This window comes from Rhinopithecus roxellana, chromosome 6 (genome assembly GCF_007565055.1).
Source record: "Rhinopithecus roxellana isolate Shanxi Qingling chromosome 6, ASM756505v1, whole genome shotgun sequence".
Lineage (NCBI taxonomy): Eukaryota > Metazoa > Chordata > Mammalia > Primates > Cercopithecidae > Rhinopithecus > Rhinopithecus roxellana.
In genome coordinates, this window is record NC_044554.1 from 16,457,062 (window position 1) to 16,474,011 (window position 16,950).

The 16,950-nt window shown below is 39.4% G+C and overlaps 1 protein-coding gene across 3 annotated transcripts in view; it reads left to right on the forward strand.

Annotated features, from left to right (window-relative positions):
* The window catches only part of CCDC146 (coiled-coil domain containing 146), a 157,405-nt gene that overhangs the window by 131,594 nt on the left and 8,861 nt on the right, over positions 1–16,950 (forward strand). For all 3 annotated transcript variants that reach the window (XM_030932579.1, XM_030932580.1, XM_030932581.1), the window contains 6 exons: positions 4,881–4,976; positions 5,672–5,842; positions 9,569–9,657; positions 9,752–9,916; positions 11,226–11,450; positions 13,350–13,578. In XM_030932579.1, coding sequence (XP_030788439.1) covers positions 4,881–4,976; positions 5,672–5,842; positions 9,569–9,657; positions 9,752–9,916; positions 11,226–11,450; positions 13,350–13,578 — 975 coding nt within the window. The remainder of the gene's footprint in view (positions 1–4,880; positions 4,977–5,671; positions 5,843–9,568; positions 9,658–9,751; positions 9,917–11,225; positions 11,451–13,349; positions 13,579–16,950) is intronic.

The following is a 16,950-nucleotide window of genomic DNA, read 5'->3' on the forward strand; positions in this document are numbered from 1 at the left end:
GACTTTGTGTGTTGGAAAGTGTATGTCAGAAGACCTTGCATGCTAAAAAATATTTTACCCTCACACTAGCCACAGACAATTAATACTTTAATTGGATATGGAATTTTAGGTTGCAAATTATTTTCCCTCAGGAAGAAGGCATTCATTAACTGTCTTCTTCATGTCATTCTAATTACTGATCCTTTATTTGAAACCATTTTTTTCCATGCTGGGAATTTGTAGGATCACTTATTTGCCTCCAGAATTTTTACATTTTACAATGATGTTCCCACTGTATCCATTGTGTGGGGCACTCAGTGGGTTCTCTTTCAATGGAAATGTATGTCCTTCCAAAGTTCTGATACTTTGTCTATAATTATTTAATTTTGTCCATTTGATTTTCTCTGTTCTGTCTTGGATTCCTTTTACGCAGATGTTGGACCTTCTAAAACAGTCCTCTAATTTTCTTGTCTTTTTTCTTTTATTTTCCATTCTTTTTTGTCATTTGACTTGCTAAAAGAGAAATTTCCTCAGGTTTTCCTTTCAACCCTTCTATTCTTCCATTATGCTATCATATTGTATATTTCCCTGTGCTCTCTTTGCTCTCTGAATGTTTCTTTTTCATAGTGTCTTTAATCTCTTACCTCATTGAGGCTATTAATGATAGTTTCTTTTTTGTTATACTTGTCCTAAATAAGACTTTTCTTCATGTTTTTTTCTGTATTTTTCTTTTTTTGTTTGTTTTTGTCTCTTTGTTATTAGAAACTTTCCTCCAATATATGGCAATTCTTGGCTATCTGCTTATATTTAAGCATGGGATGCTATAAATCTATTTGGAAGCTGTCTGTGATGGTGAGGCTTGTCACTGTAGTTTGATCTGACTGGACACAAACTATGTAAGGCATGGCCTTTGACCGAAGAGGCGTTTGCAGTGGAATGCACACAAGTTGTTCAGATTTTAACAAATATTATAAAAGCTATTTATATTATGACACTACTAGCTATGAAGTCCACAAAATAGCACCCATAGAATATAAAACTAAGAGAAATTAAAATGTATTAAAATCCGTTTCCTTTGTTGATTTTAAGGAAAATCTGTTTTTGTTCTAGTACAGTTTCAGTGAGAGACGAACTTCCTCTTTGACCCTGTGATTTATAATTAGCCCAGCCACTGCCCACAGCTGACAGTACTTGAAAACAGGAGTGGGCCAGGCCCGGCACTCCCAGCCCAAGTGAACATTTTTTCAGACTTGCATGCAATCCAAAACTAAAAGAGATAAAAGGTGAACATGAAGAGCTCTGGCTATTCTTCAGAATGTATTTCCCCCCAGAGACAGCTGTTTGATTCTCCTATGGCATTTGACTTGTACATAGAGACTCTCCCAGAAACTCAAGGTAAAAGCCTCACGAAAGGTTGGAATGCTTTAGAAAAATATCAAAGTGTTAAACTGAGGTTCCCTGATATCAAATAATTGGGATATTTACAACAACAAATAATGTCTAATTTCTTAACTTTGATGAAAGTTACCGATGATTATTCATGCATTGAGAATGCCTGGAAGAGCAGACAGCAAAACTATTGATAGCGACTCCTGGGGGGTAGTACTTGAAGTAGCAGAGGTAGGAAGTCGCTTTTTTTGTTTTGTTTTGTTTTTGTTTTTGTTTTTGTTTTTTACTTTACATATTTCTGTTGTTTGGTAACAATAAATACATTTTTAAGTGTGAAATGCTACACTATAAAAACTAAAAGAATGAGCATAAGCTTATAAAACGTGATATATGCAATTTGGGGCTCAAAAGAAATGGTAAATATGTCAAGTAACTCCAGACCATGTAATTAGAACTTTGACACTTGATAGTTATTTTCTTCCCACATTATTGGAGACTTCAGTCTAACTCTAGCCTATTTTCCAGATTACCTTAGGAAGGTTTCCTTTCAAAAGAAACACCTATTAGGTTAGGTTTGCAATTTGGCCTCAACAAGTAACAGAAACTCAACTGTAATGATTTTGCTAAATAGGGAGTTGTTTTACTCACTTAATAAAAAGAACACAGGTAGGCACAACAGGTTATTTCACATAATGAAAAGTCTAGAATCCTTTTAGCTCCCCTTTCAGTCAACCTCTGTGTGTACATTGTTTCTCCATAGTCAGAAAATGGCTATTCCACCTTTAAGCATAAACTCGCACAAGGAGGAGAAAGGGCAAAGAGCAAAAGACATGCATGATTGCTGGCTTGGCTGTTCCTTTTAACAGGAAAACAGCCACTTTCCCAGGACCCCTCCTCACAGGCTTCCACTTACATTTCATTGGCTTGTCTTAGCTCATATGGGCACGCCCAGCTGCAAAGAAGTCTGAGTACTCCTGGATACATTGCAACTCTGAAAAAAATGTCATTCTGTTGCTGTCATGGTTAATACTAAATGTCAATTTGATTGGATTGAAGGATACAAAGTATTGATCCTGGGTGTGTCTATGAGGGTGTTGCCAAAGGAGACTGACCTAGCCTCCCAGCCTACCTCTTTGTCCTGTGCTGGACCCTTCCTGCCCTTGAACATCAGACTCCAAGTTTCTTCAGTTTTGGGACTCAGACTGGCTTTCCTTCCTCCTCAGCTTGCAGATGGCCTATTGTGGGACCCTGTGATCCTGTGAGTTAATACTTAATAAACTCCACTCTCTCTCTCTCTCTCTCTCTCTCTCTCTCTCTCTCTCTCTCTCTCTCTCTCTCTCTCCACACACACACACACACACACACACACACACACACACAGAGAGAGAGAGAGAGAGACACAAAGTAGATAGATTGATAGATATAGATATATGTCAGGAGATATAAAGAACCCTGACTAACACAGTTGCTAAGATCAAGGTGGAGGATAGCAGGACGCTCTGCTACCAATGGCTTATCATGTCACCTCTTCCACAAGCCAAGCCTACCTAATTCCTGCCTGAAACTAGAGGGCTCGGCTTTATGGAGAATTGAAAATGGTATCAGAGAAGCAGTTGCGAGTTCAAAATGAATACAATTTATTGCAGTATTGTTTGTGTTTCAAAATATTGGAAATAACCAAAGTGTCTGAGACCTCAAGCCGGAAAAATCTGTCAAGAGCCTTTAGTTGATGTAGTAGCTAGTGAGTGTGCTCTCATCATATTTTCTGTCAAAACCTTATAAGGGTTCCTGGCCCCTGTTATCATTCACGTTTAGATCTGCCTACAGCTGGGAGGTGAGCATGAGGACAGCCCACTCCAGGCACACCTGTAGCAGAGAATCAGACAGGGACCCAGGATGTTTGCTGGAGTTCCTCTATCCAGGAGGACTTAACTCGACTTTCCTAAAGGAGAAATCAACTCTTCCTTGATGAATACTCACCTCTTCCAGGAAGGCTTTCCCGATTATTCAGTTCTATACTGAGTTCTCCCTTTTCTGATCTGCTATAGCAATTTTATGTTTGTTAAGCCCACAAAATTCTGTATATTGTTAGACATGTTTCACAAGACCATGTCTCATTTTCCTAAGTCCAGTGTGTGTATCTCAAGAGCTAGTGCTCCAGGGTAGGAGACCCGATGGAAAAGCAGGACATGGACAACTGAGGGTACAGAAGGTGCTACTGAAGATACCCTGGTTCATGGATGATGGGGCATCCAAAGACACACTTTAGTGACTATAACGTAGCAGCATGATCCTCAGAAAGATCCTGTTAAGTAACCTTCAAATCACTAGACAGTGTGATATTCCTTTCTTGGGTCAAATTTTGGCCAGTATTCAACCTTAGGGCCTACAAGTGTGTGCTGTCACAGTAGGAACTGAAACACATCAGATTGGAGTCATGTGCCTTCAGTGTAAATAGCCAACTCTAAACTTGCTGTAAGTCCAGTAGGCTGTAAGCACCCCAAGATGACCCTCCCTGTAGCCTTGAATGGTACCCTTTCCCCACTAGCTGCCACGTGTCCTCCTCTCTACTCTTGTCTTCATCACAAAGCATCTGACAAGCTCATTCCTAATAGGGCAACAGAGACTTAAAGAGTGAGATTTGGCTTCTCCCCAAAGTACGTCAACACAGGAGAAAAGTGCAAGCCATTATAACAGAAAGGTAATGGTGAAATTTTAGGTATCAACCAAAAAGTTGAGGCTTTTCTTTCGTGTAAGAAATTTCCAGCTACTAATCAAATGACTACATATAAGTAGCAAACTACCCCCACTATTATTAATAAATCACATATTTTTCTTTATCCTGTAAGATTTCATAAATGTACTCACATTTTATAGTAACTATAATTTGAATAGTCATACTATATTCATGTCTCCAAAGTGCTGGGTCATGAGGTAGGCAGATCATGGGTTCCAAGTCTACCTCCCTGGGTTTGCACCTGCACCACTGTGGCAAGTTACTTAAATGTGTTTGTGCCTCATTCTCCTCATCTGTACAATTGGAGAAAATATTCCCCACCTTGTGAGGGGTATTGTAAGGATGAAGTAAGATCATATATATAGGCGTTTAAAACCTTGCTGGACACTTAGTTTATGTTCAATAAATGTTAGCTATTAGATTTATTTCTAAATAATAAAACATTTGCAGCTGGCAAATTATCGATTTTTGGCTGGTCTTTATATTTTAATTTGAAATGGCTTATAAAGAATATTTGGCATAAAGGGAAGTTCCTGTAAGATTGAGACTCATGATTTGCCCAGCATTTTCAAAAAGTGTGTGATGAAGTTGACTACATGGCAGTAAAGATTTTTTTTTTTTAGACAGAGTCTCGCACTGTCGCCCAGGCTGGAGTACAGTGGCACGATCTCGGCTCACTGCAACCTCCACCTCCCGGGCTCAAGCAATTCTCTGCCTCAGGCTCCCAAAGATTTATTTCTTACATAAATGCATGTTTTCAAATTTTGATTTCCAGATTGAAGCTATTCCTAAAGATGATTCTACATTATCTGAGAGAAGGCGAGAGCTTCACAAGGAAGTTGAAGTAGCTAAGAGGAATTTGGCCCAACAGGTTAATATCAACATTCATTTAAGCTTCTATCTAAGAAGGGTTCATACAAAGTTGTGTTTTTAGCAGTGCTTCACAAAACCTTATCAATAAGAGAGTCATCAAGGAGAGTATGATCCTGCTTAATGTGGGTATATTTCTTCAACTCAAAGTCCACTCCAATCCTACATTAAATTTGAGAAAAAAGAATATGTTTGAACCAGAAAAAAGTATTCAAAGGAATGAGATTTTTAAATTATGGGTTATTGATTACATTAAAAGTAAGTCACAGATGTTTTATTTCACCAATGTCTAATTTCAAATTTTCTTTTGTTTTTATGTCTCTTCTTTTTCTTAGTCACTTGAAAATACAGTCCGAATGAGAAAAGGTTCTATCATATTAACCCACTGATTTTCACATTATTTTACAAAATAAAGGGAAAAAATGAAGCTAAAACAGCATTACTCTATTTTTTATTTTTATTTTTTGTTGAGAGGGATCTTGCTATGTTGCCCAGGCTGGTCTTGAACTGCTGGCCTCAAGTCATCCTCCTGCCTCAACCTCCCAAGGGCTTGAATTACAGGCATGAGCCACCACACCTGGCCTGTTTGTTTTAATAAAATACATTTTGTATAGGAAATAGAAAGGTAGTCTGAGATACTAGCTTTATTGTATTCCTTCAATTAAGTTATAATATTATCTGTGCTTTTTTCAAAAGAAAATTATATCCGAAATGGAGTCTAAGTTAGTAGAACAACAACTTGCAGAAGAAAACAAGCTTTTAAAGGAGCAAGAAAACATGAAAGAGCTGGTATTCAACCTTGTCCGCATGACTCAAATCAAAATTGATGAAAAGGAACAAAAGTCCAAGGATTTCCTGAAAGCTCAGGTAACTGCATTTTTTTTTTAACCATTTATTGATAACTACAAAAGTTCAGGGTAGCCTCATTTGAATGCAGTGTGCATTAGAAAGTTGTACAATTGACCCTTGAACAACACGGATTTGAACTGCATGGGTCCATTTATACACAGATTTTTTTTTCAACCAAATGCAGATCAAAAGTAGAGTACTCACAGAATACAAAACCTGCATATATGGAAGGCCCACTTTTCTTATAGGTGAATTCCACAGGGTCAACTTTGGGACTTGAATATGCTTGGATTTTTGTATTCTCAAAGGGTCCTGGAACCAGTTCCCTATGTATACCAAGGGACCACTATAACTGTGCCTCTCCTTCAAGTACCAGTGACTATAAATCTTCCCTAAATGAGATTCCATCACGCGCTGAAAGATAGTCCCAGGATTCAATTAACAGTAGTCAACAATTTAGAGGGGAAAGGAGATCATTGACAATGAGCAGAGGATTTGAACAGATGGCAGTTTCAGTAAGAATAGAGTGGGTGCCTCCAGTGGACAGGGCTGGCAGCTGCATAGGCTGCAGATATCATTTAGTTTTCACTCCCATCTCAGACTCCACTGTGATTTGTCCAGGAACAACTCAAGAGTGGTAGCATTAGATAGCTGTCCCTCCCAACTTCATCAAGATGGCATCATTTAATCGAATGCCAGATACTCTTAGTTGCTGCATCACGCCGTGATTTTCCTGGGCCTCCAAAAAAGTGCCAGTGCAACATTCCCCCCTAAAATCAACAATAAAACAAATGGTAAAACAGTCCTCCTGTCACGCCAGCTAAAATTCTACCATTAATCATTTATTCCATATAAGGATTATGTCCAGATCATGCCCAGAAGCTCCCTGTTAAAAATGAACAGGATATTACATATTACTAAAGTAGAAGAATTTATCAGGCCAGGTGTGGTGGCTCATGCCTGTAATCCCAGCACTTTGGGAGGCCAAGGCAGGTGGATCACTTGAGGTCAGGAGTTTGAGACCAGCCTGACCAACATGGTGAAACCCCATCTCTACTAAAATACAAAAATTATCCAGGCATGGTGGCAGGTGCCTGTAATCCCAGCTACTTGGGAGACTGAGGCAGGAGAATCATTTGAACCTAGGAGGTGGAGGTTGCAGTGAGCCGAAATCGCACCACTGCACTCCAGCCTGGGCGACAGAGCGAGACTCCCTCTCGAAAGAAAGAAAGAAAGAATTTATCACATGACCCAGATGTGGTCTGTTTCTAAGCACACCCTTTGTTCTCATTCTAAGTAAGTATTTACATGGAATGGCATTTCTTTTCACTCTGCAGCAAGAGCTCACTCACACCAAAGCATTAGTGAGCAATGAGGTATGAAGTACGTTTTTGCAAAGAAGACTTGAGGAGAAGATCTACATTGCACAGCCCACTGCAGGCACTTCACATCCCCCTTTCACTGTTTATTTTTCTACCTTAATATTTAAGAAACTAAAAGAAGTTCAGCATGGCTGGCACATGGGAAGATGGGGAGAAAGGATGTCAAATAGTGAGACCAGAGAGCAGGAGAAATCAGATGATGAAAGTCACTTAATCCACATTAAACAGTTGAGACTCCAGCATGAAGGCTGCAGCAACAGTGAAGTTCATGGGGTAGTTGGATTTCACCAGGTAAAGAAATGGTCAGGGAGGACAGGATGAAAGAAAGGCAGCTTGAGAGCACATGGTGGTTGAGGGGGTAAGATGCAGGAGTAGGACAAGGAGAGGAGAGAGGAGAGATGTGAGAAGGCCATCTTGGGCCAGGAGCGGTGGCTCATGCCTGTAATCCCAGCACATTGGGAAGCCAAGGCGGGTGGATCCCCTGAGGTCAGGAGTTCGAGACCAGCCTGGCCAACATGGTGAAACCCCATCTCTACTAAAAATACAAAAAATTATCCTGGCATGGTGGCGGGCCTATAATCCCAGCTACTCAGGAGGTGGAGGCATAAGAATCACTTGAACCCAGGAGGCGGAGGTTGCAGTGAGCCAAGATTGCACCACTGCACTCCAGCCTGGGTGACAGTGTGAGACTCCATCTCAAAAGCGAAAAATAAAAGGAAGGAAGGAAGGAAAAGAAGGAAGGAGGAAGCCATCTTCACCAAGTCAGGGTCTGGGATGGGACTGGTCCAGAATAACATTTTCAAGACAACTTGGTGTTGGCTGGGAAGATCCCACTCAAGTGAGTCTTTCCTAGTTAGAAACTTCCTCCCTTTTCTCTTTAGAAATTATAGAAACATTAGAGGTATACTTATTTGTTAAAATAAACACTGATCTGTTTTATGAATTAGATAATTTTCAATTAATCTCAAAAACTGATGTACATGTTATCTACGTGTGATTAATCTATGTAAAGCAAACCTCATTATTAAATGAGTTAATTCATATTAAACCACAAAAGACAATTCTTCTTGAGATATGGAAATTGATAAGGGACAAATATTTATCCCTTGGGTATTTGTAGCCTTAGGAATTAGTGTGTGAAACATTACCTGTACTCAGCTGCGATTTCCATAAGAAGGCAGTCAGTCTTACTATTTTATGTTCACATGGCATCCACATCCCTAAAGACCAAGGTGAAGAAAAAAAAACAATGTCGCTATCACTCCCAAGACAGAATAGATGACACTACATTTTCCCATCTGTTTTATTATTCACGTGTACAGTTATTTAAACATTTGTTTCTTCCTGACCCCTATTCTCATGGAGAACAACATTAGAAAAATGCTACACATCAATCTTGGCTCTACAGCTAGTTTCTTTCGAATCACTCATACCAAATGGGCTTTGCTCTCAGTCCTTGAGAGAAGGCGGACAAACTTATTTCCTCTGGTTTCTACCAGCAAGTCCTTCATTTTTGAATACGTTTCTTATCCCAGATGCAAGAACCAGTATCTTTAGATTTAAAGAACATAATTAATGTATTTAGCACTTGATATATTTTTTAGAATTTTAGAAATGTAACTGCTTTCTTTTAAAATATTTATGTGTAACACCTCCTTACAGCTGGTCTCAATATGATGCTTTATTGTGTAGGAAAACAACCCACATACAAAATAATGCAAAGCACTTTAAAATCATTTCTTCAATCTCTGACAAAACACCGCAGAGGGTCCAGTTTATAATACTCACCAAAACTTACTAGGAATCCTCTTCCTTCATCTATCTTCCATAAACTCTGTGCTCACCCATTCCAGCTGTGCAGTTCAAAATCACTCTTCCTCTTTCTCAAAAGTCCTCCAAACTTTTCCTCGAACCCAACCCATGCAGGCTTTTTGATTTTTCCCTTCTCTTGTTTGTTGTCTTCCTTAGGTAACAGTTAACAGTTTGTCTTAGCCAATGTGAATCAGTTCAGCTAGCCAGGGAATTTTCAGACCTTCACCCTGATCTGTACAACCCAGCAAGCCAAGAAAGACTTTTTGAGAGACAGTCTTACTCTGTCACCCAGGCTGAAGCAGAGTGATGCAATCATGGCTCACTGCAGCCTCAAATTCTTGGGCTCAAGTGGTCCTCCCACCTCAGCCTCCTGAGTAGCTGGGACTACAGGTGCACACCACCATACCCAGTAATTTCTTTATTTTTGTAGAGATGAGGTCTCTATGTTGCCTAGACTGGAGAATTGTCTTTAATGGAAGGGAATGATATGGGATAAAGCTGGGAGTGTTCATATGTTGTTATTTATTTCACATTTTTTTTTACATTTCAGCAAAAATATACCAACATTATTAAAGAAATCAAAGCAAAGGATCTTGAAATCAGGATACACAAGAAGAAAAAATGTGAAATTTATCGGAGGTAAAGTAATTATGTGGTGGTTTACCTATTCAGGTGAGGGAAAAAAAACCTGATGTTTATTTCATACGTTTCAGTAAACGCTTTGTATTTACAGACTCAGAGAGTTTGCTAAACTGTATGACACCATTCGAAATGAAAGAAACAAATTTGTTAACTTACTCCACAAAGCTCATCAGAAAGTAAATGAAATAAAAGAAAGGCATAAAATGTCATTAAATGAACTTGAAATTCTGAGAAATAGTGCCGTTAGTCAAGAAAGGTAAGTGTTATAATAACTACTGGCCTTTCAAAGGCTTGTTTTCTGATTCATTTGAACTCTAAAAATCCTGGGGATAATAAGATAGAAAAGAGGCAGAGGCTGCAATGAGCCAAGATGGTGCCACTGCCCTCCAGCCTGGGTGACAGAATGAGACCCTGTCTCAAAAAAATAAAAAAATAAAAATAATAGTATTTTAGAAAGCCAGAAAAAGTGCTTGTTCAAACATCTTGTTTTATAGACGGTAATCTATCATGCTTCTACTGTTTGGGAGTCATTTTTTTAACGAATGAAAAACTGTAACATAGAACCGTGCTTACTGTGATGATTTTCACCTGCCCAATTAGAAAGGAAAGCACAAATCTAATAATTGGGATTGGGAAGTTAGAAAACAATCAACTCGTTTGTTAACCAACATCCCCTGGTTGTAGATTTAAAGCATCTAATGTGTTGTGGGAAGCAATACATTATAGCAGATTGGTGAAAGAGGTGGTGTCCAGACCCAAATACCACCCCTGCCACTTACTACCTGTGTGACCTTGGACAAGCTGCCTTGTCTCTCTGAGCTCACTTTCCTTATCCATACAAATAGTCCTTATTTCACATGACATTTTACTATGAAATGAGCTAATTCATATAAAAACACTCAGAAGAATGTCTGGCAAATGGTTGTTTTCTTCATTTATTATTTACCATGTGCCAAGATCTGCTGGACTCTTTCACCTATGTTAGTAAACAGTACACGATCAGGGTATAATCTAGTTTTCTGGTGGCCATTATTGCCCAGTTTCCTTCAACAACGATTATAAAGTGGCCTCATTTCAGGGGTCGGGGGTGGATGAAAAGAAAAATATAATTTCCTAATCAGGTTCTCATCCAACTTGAAAATGAAATATGTTTATAGAGGCCATGCATTCATTCAGCATTTATTGTGGTCATAGGCTGAGTCAGGTACCACCTTATGTCCAATGGATATTATTGGATATAACCATCTCTGTCCTCAAGACAGCAGTCTCCTGAGAATGACAATAAATGAATGACTGCAGTCTCTTGCTTTGATAAAGCGGGGCAGCAGAATGCTGGGGCACAAAGTAAAGATTTTCTAATCTGGAGGAGAGAAAATCTGAGACCGGGAAGGATTATGAAAATTCCTGAAGAGTATTATAAGATGAATATCATTATTACTAGCATCGTCATTTCAAGGGCTACACTAAAGCAAGGTCTGCTTTGACAGTGCTTGTGTTTCAGAAGCCTTCATTCCTTTTAAATAAAGAAAATTATAATCTTACCCATTGTCTTATTATTTTAAAAGAAAGCTACAAAATTCCATGCTGAAACACGCCAACAATGTTACCATCAGAGAGAGCATGCAAAACGATGTGCGCAAAATTGCATCAAAACTTCAGGAAATGAAAGAAAAGAAGGAAGCCCAGTTAAATAACATTGACAGACTTGCCAATATGATCACAATGATCGAAGAGGAGATGGTACAGCTTCGCAAAAGATATGAAAAAGCTGTTCAGCATCGAAATGAAAGGTAAAAACCAGGTGTGAGAACAGAGCACCAGGGATCCAATTGAGGAATGTCACCTCTTTTTCTACCTAGACTTGACAGTGAATAGTGAGGGAAATGTGATATTCAGGTTTCATTAGCCTTTGGAGAGAAGGGACTGTGTGTTGCTTCCCTTGAAAATAAGAAATGCTGTCCTCATGCCGGGCACAGTGGAGTGATCCCAGCACTTTGGGAGGCTGAGGCGGGGGGATCACTTGAGCTCAGGAGTTCGAGACCAGCCTGGGCAACATGGTGAAACCCTATCCCTACTAAAAATACAAAAAATTAGCCAGGTGTGGTGGCGGGTGCCTGTAATCCCAGCTACTGGGAGGTTGTGGCACGAGAATCACTTGAACCTGGGAGGAAGAGGTTGCAGTGAGCCAAGTTCGCACCATTACACTCCAGCCTGGGCCACAGAGTGAGACTCTGTCTCCAAAAACAAACAAACAAACAAAAAAATAGAGAAAGAAATACCATCCTCATAAACAGGCAAAGAGGAGGGGTTTGGGGAAGTTGCTTGCTTGAAGATCAATATCCTTTCCTAGGTGGTCATTCAGGGCGCCTCTTATAACATCAGATTCTTTTGGCATAATTGACATAAATAAGTGTGGAACTTGTACCCATTTTTGTGGTAGGTTTGGTCTTATTATATTTATTCAGCCATTCTCCTAGTTCATTTGCTCAGCAAGTTAGTGAGACCTTTAGGAGTAGCATTATTTCTTCCAGGCTGCAATTATATCATTAATCAATGTTTACTTCAGCAGTTCCCCCAAGTTACTTATGCTCTGAGAAATAGGAATGTGAAATTTGCAGAGCCCTGTGATAATGACATCTGATATCAGAATTTTTTAATCAAACTTTGATTGTGTGCTTTTCTGTATAAGGCATTAGAGTGCTAGACCTTGAGAGTACAAAAACGTGGTAAAACATTGCTCCTGGCTTCGGTTATCAAGAGAACATGATCTTGAGCCTTTGAAAGGAAAACAGACAAAATGTAGAGCTGGGATTAGCCAAGTACAACCACGTGCATGCATGTTTTGAGGAAGGGGAGTCATAGATAGAAGCAATTAAAGGAGGAACTCTGAAATAACAGATATGCATAGTGTGTGGGAAGACCTTTAGGGTCCTTTGAAGAACAGCACATTTTCAAAGGGCTGGTAGGTTTTACCCCAGGGGAGAAAAAAAGTACTATTTGGCTCCTGGCACAAACCAAAGCTTTTGGACAAACAGTGTACACCCAGGTGCTACTCAGATCAGTGGGGCATGATCGGCCACGCAGACCAAAGCTGCTAGGGTTAGAACATTCTTACTTTGTTTCCTCCCCATATTCTTCGTTCAAGGAGGGGTCTTTCTCCTGGCATGATTACAAAGGATAGATTTTTGTCTGTTTATGGGGAAATTACAATCAGAAATATTCAACTTGAGAAGAAACTAATGGGCCTAGCAATTTAATGTAGAGCAGACTCACACCAGAACCACATTCCCTGGCCCCCTGCCTGTGTGCTTCTGGCCAGGCCTTGGTTGGCAAGTCTGACCCAAGAAAAGGATCTGCAGAAAATCAGACTATGGGATCACTTTGTTTGTGCATTGGGAATGACATTCTTTCCCACCCCGGGAAAACCTTTGGGACTTTCAGAGACAATGTGGCTAGCCAAGCACATGGTCGGCCTCAAAGTTGAGAGGCTCAGTAACCCTCCTATCCCTAGAGAAATCTAAAGTGTGGATGTAATTTAACTAGAAAGCCATTGGTGACTATCTGTCATCCTCTGGAAGTATATGCTGTGTTGATGTATATCTTGCATCTAAAGCCAGAGGGAATCACAATGACTAGTAAAACGGTGGTCTCAATGCCCACTTAGCCTCTGCCTCTGAATTTGACCACAGTGGCGTTCAGCTGATAGAGCGGGAAGAAGAAGTATGCATTTTTTATGAAAAAATAAATATCCAAGAGAAGATGAAACTAAACGGAGAAATTGAAATACATCTACTGGAAGAAAAGATCCGATTCCTGAAAATGAAGATTGCTGAGAAGCAAAGACAAATTTGTGTTACCCAGAAATTACTGCCAGCCAAGAGGTCCCTGGATGCCGACCTAGCTGTACTCCAAATTCAGGTGGGTGAGTGATCACAGGACACTTCCTCAGACCGTTTATTTTTTTCCACCTTTATTAGTTTGTAGATGAGTTCTTGCATGTAAACCAAGCCATACTATTTCTAGGACCTGTAAGAATCCATCTTGTTTAAAAATGCACTTGAATGCTGCTCTAGGGTGGAATCTGTGCTTCAGGCATCCAGACTACACATTGTCTTTTTTTTTCTCATGAAGCATTTTCTGCCTTTCTTAGAATTTGAAGTCTCCCAGGACTTATCTCTAGCTCAGCTTCCTCATAGCTCAAACTTCAGTGATCTAGACTCTCACTACCTTCAGCATACTTATGTCGTTGCTGCTTGCTGGACAGATCTTGAGGATGAGCCAGCACTCTTTTGATACTCTGGCCCCCAGAGCAAGAGATTGTCTGGAGATTGTTGCTTATTAGTAGTTGGCAGTCACATATAACTTGACTCTTTATTAACCACTGTAGTTTATGATAGCTTAGTAACTTGGCCTCTGACATGGCCTTTTTTAAAGTGGATAAATCCAAAAAACTAAAACATGAAAAAACAAAATAAAATATGAATACAAAGCCACTTTCTTCACATGTGTTACTAGGGGTTTATTCTTCATAGAAATTTTTAAAAATTAAACTGAAAACTGTGTAGCCTAAACTTGTTCCCATTAACTCAATGTAGCAGGAACAAATTCTAACCTATAACATTTTTTCTAAAATGTCAGGTTTGCATTTGGATTTTTTTTCCTGATAATAATGTTAAGATATGTGGTGAATGAAATTTTGTAAAAGTATAAAAATTATAAAGAAGAAAATAAAATTGTACCCCCAAGATACAATTACTGTTAAAATTATCAGAAATCTGGGAGAGATCCTTTCATTTGTTTTCTAGGTGTACAAGTAAATGTTTTCATTAGCTCATGCCCTGGACAGTTTTGGGCCCCCCTCTTTTTTTTTTTTAATCATGTCAAGGGGATTCATAGGATTTCATGGGACTACATGATAGATCTGCTTTCATATTTTATGCCATTTGAATGTGCATATGCTGTATAGATAATAGCCTCTTTCAGTTTGCACAAATATGCCAATGTTCTGATTTCAGGTGTTTTTTTTTTTTTTTTAATTGAGCCATGAGTTCTTCCATTCATTTCTTCAGTAAGTGTAGCCAGATTCAGATCAATTGGCCAGAAAGTCCCCTTAAACTCCCACAGGCCTCCCCAGGCTTCCTGGAGCTCTGACTTCTGCTTCCAACAAAGGTTTATTTGAGGGCTCGCCCATCAGCCTGCATACATAGTGCCTGTGCCACTTCTGTGCCATGTCCGCAAAGGCACAGGACTCACCCCTTCCTCAGGCTATACCTACACAAGACCATTCATGCAAGACCTCTGTGGACAGACTTTATTAAAGATGTGGGGCAATGGTATGTGGGGTTACATTACAGAAATGCAAAGCACTTCAATTAGATATCAGACATCCATGCTCTTTTTGGGGGTACTCTATCACTGGAGACACTTCCCTGAGTGCTAATACTCTGTACTGCACCCTTGCCTAGCTCAATTTCACTGGCTTGTCTTTTACCTCCCCTCTCCCTCCACAGCCTCATCATCCCAGATGGCCCCCAGGAACTCCATACTTGCCCCTACTTCATTTTACAGAAGAATTTGGCTCTCTCCGGCTTTTTCCCAAAATGAAGCTTCAGGTCTATCTTTTCCCATCCTACACTATCAAGATGCAGAGCAACATAAAAGAACTTTAAATTCAATAAAATCTGCAACAGAATGATTTCCTCTCTATTGTATAAGCTTATTCTTTGTGTTCACTGCAAATCAATACTTCCATTCAGTGGATAAAATTGTTCTTAGAAAAAAAAATGTCATTTTGTTATATAAAACCAATTATCTAGTGTGAAATGTAAATTCACTTTTACCCAAGAAGGAAATATTATACATTTCATAACACTACACTCTCTACCTGAACTTTGATCATTTTGATTGCACATCAACTGAGACGTGCAGACTATGTGTTATCAGTTATCTGCTCTACCGGAGTGAATTCTGATTATCTGCTCAGCACTAATCATGTGTACCCTTGAAGGATGTGCTGTGAAATTTCTAGCTTCAGGCAAGCCGTTTCTGTGCCCTGTTCTGCAGTGCCAGATCCCGGTCATATCCTGTTATTTTTTACAGCCACAGTGTCTTTTTTTTTTTTTTTTTTTTAAAGTCTTCCCCCTTTTTTGCATCATTTTCAGAATTCTCTTAAGGGTTTGCATTTTTTTCAGTTGTCCAGAACAGTTTTTAATTGTCCAACAGTCTAATCCAAGGATTATCATGAGTCTGTTCTCCTGGTTCTGTAATGATAGCTCAATTTTAGGCACCGTGGAAGTCACATGAATTACTTTGGGACACGAGGACACTATTTTACATAGACAGCATAAACAGTTTTTCCTCAAATGCCAAAGGAAAACTAAAATCGAGACACCCCTTTATAAGCAAGCACTGTATTTTTGTTTCTTATTTAGTTTCCTAATTAAGAAAAGGGAACATTAAGTATTGTTAATAATAAATACAACAAATTACATATGTATGTATACTTCAATTCTGTATTAAGGACATTTAAGGAATGTAGATACCAGAAAAAGAACAATGTTAAATTATTTGTCACCATTTATAATTCTTTCTGTAGGGAGGAAGAGCATAAATTTTAAAAATGCTACCTGTATCCATCTTTTTTTGAGACAAAGTCTGGCTCTGTTGCCCAGGCTGGAGTGCAGTGGCGTGATCTCGGCTCACTGCAACCTCCACCTCCCGGGTTCACACCATTCTCCTGCTTCAGCCTCTCAAGTAGCCGGGACTACAGGCACCCGCCACCACGCCTGGCTAATTTTTTGTATTTTTAGTAGAAACAGGGTTTCACCGTGTTCGCCAGGATGGTCTCGATCTCCTGACCTTGTGATCTGCAGGCCTCGGCCTCTCCAAAGTGCTGGGATTACAAGCGTGAGCCACCGCACCCAGCCTACCTATATCAGTCTTAGACTTGTTGTAAAATACCATAAATACGTTATCTCATATGATGGATCAAACCCGTGGGACTGAGCTTTTTCTTCCTATTTGACAAGTGAGGAAACTAAAGTTTAGAGAAGACAAATAATTTACCTGAGATTACACAGGTATTCAGTAGGAAAACTGAAAACTAATGCTTCTTGGTTGTCACCATGTTCTACATCTCTCTCCCTATAAAACAAAAACTAAGTGTGGCTACCCTTCCTATTTAGGAGTAGCCCATGTTTCTTCATTCACCTCCAAAATCTCACTGATTCAACAAATAGAGTTAATACATATGACACTATATTAGGGATTTAGCATAAAAAATACAAATAG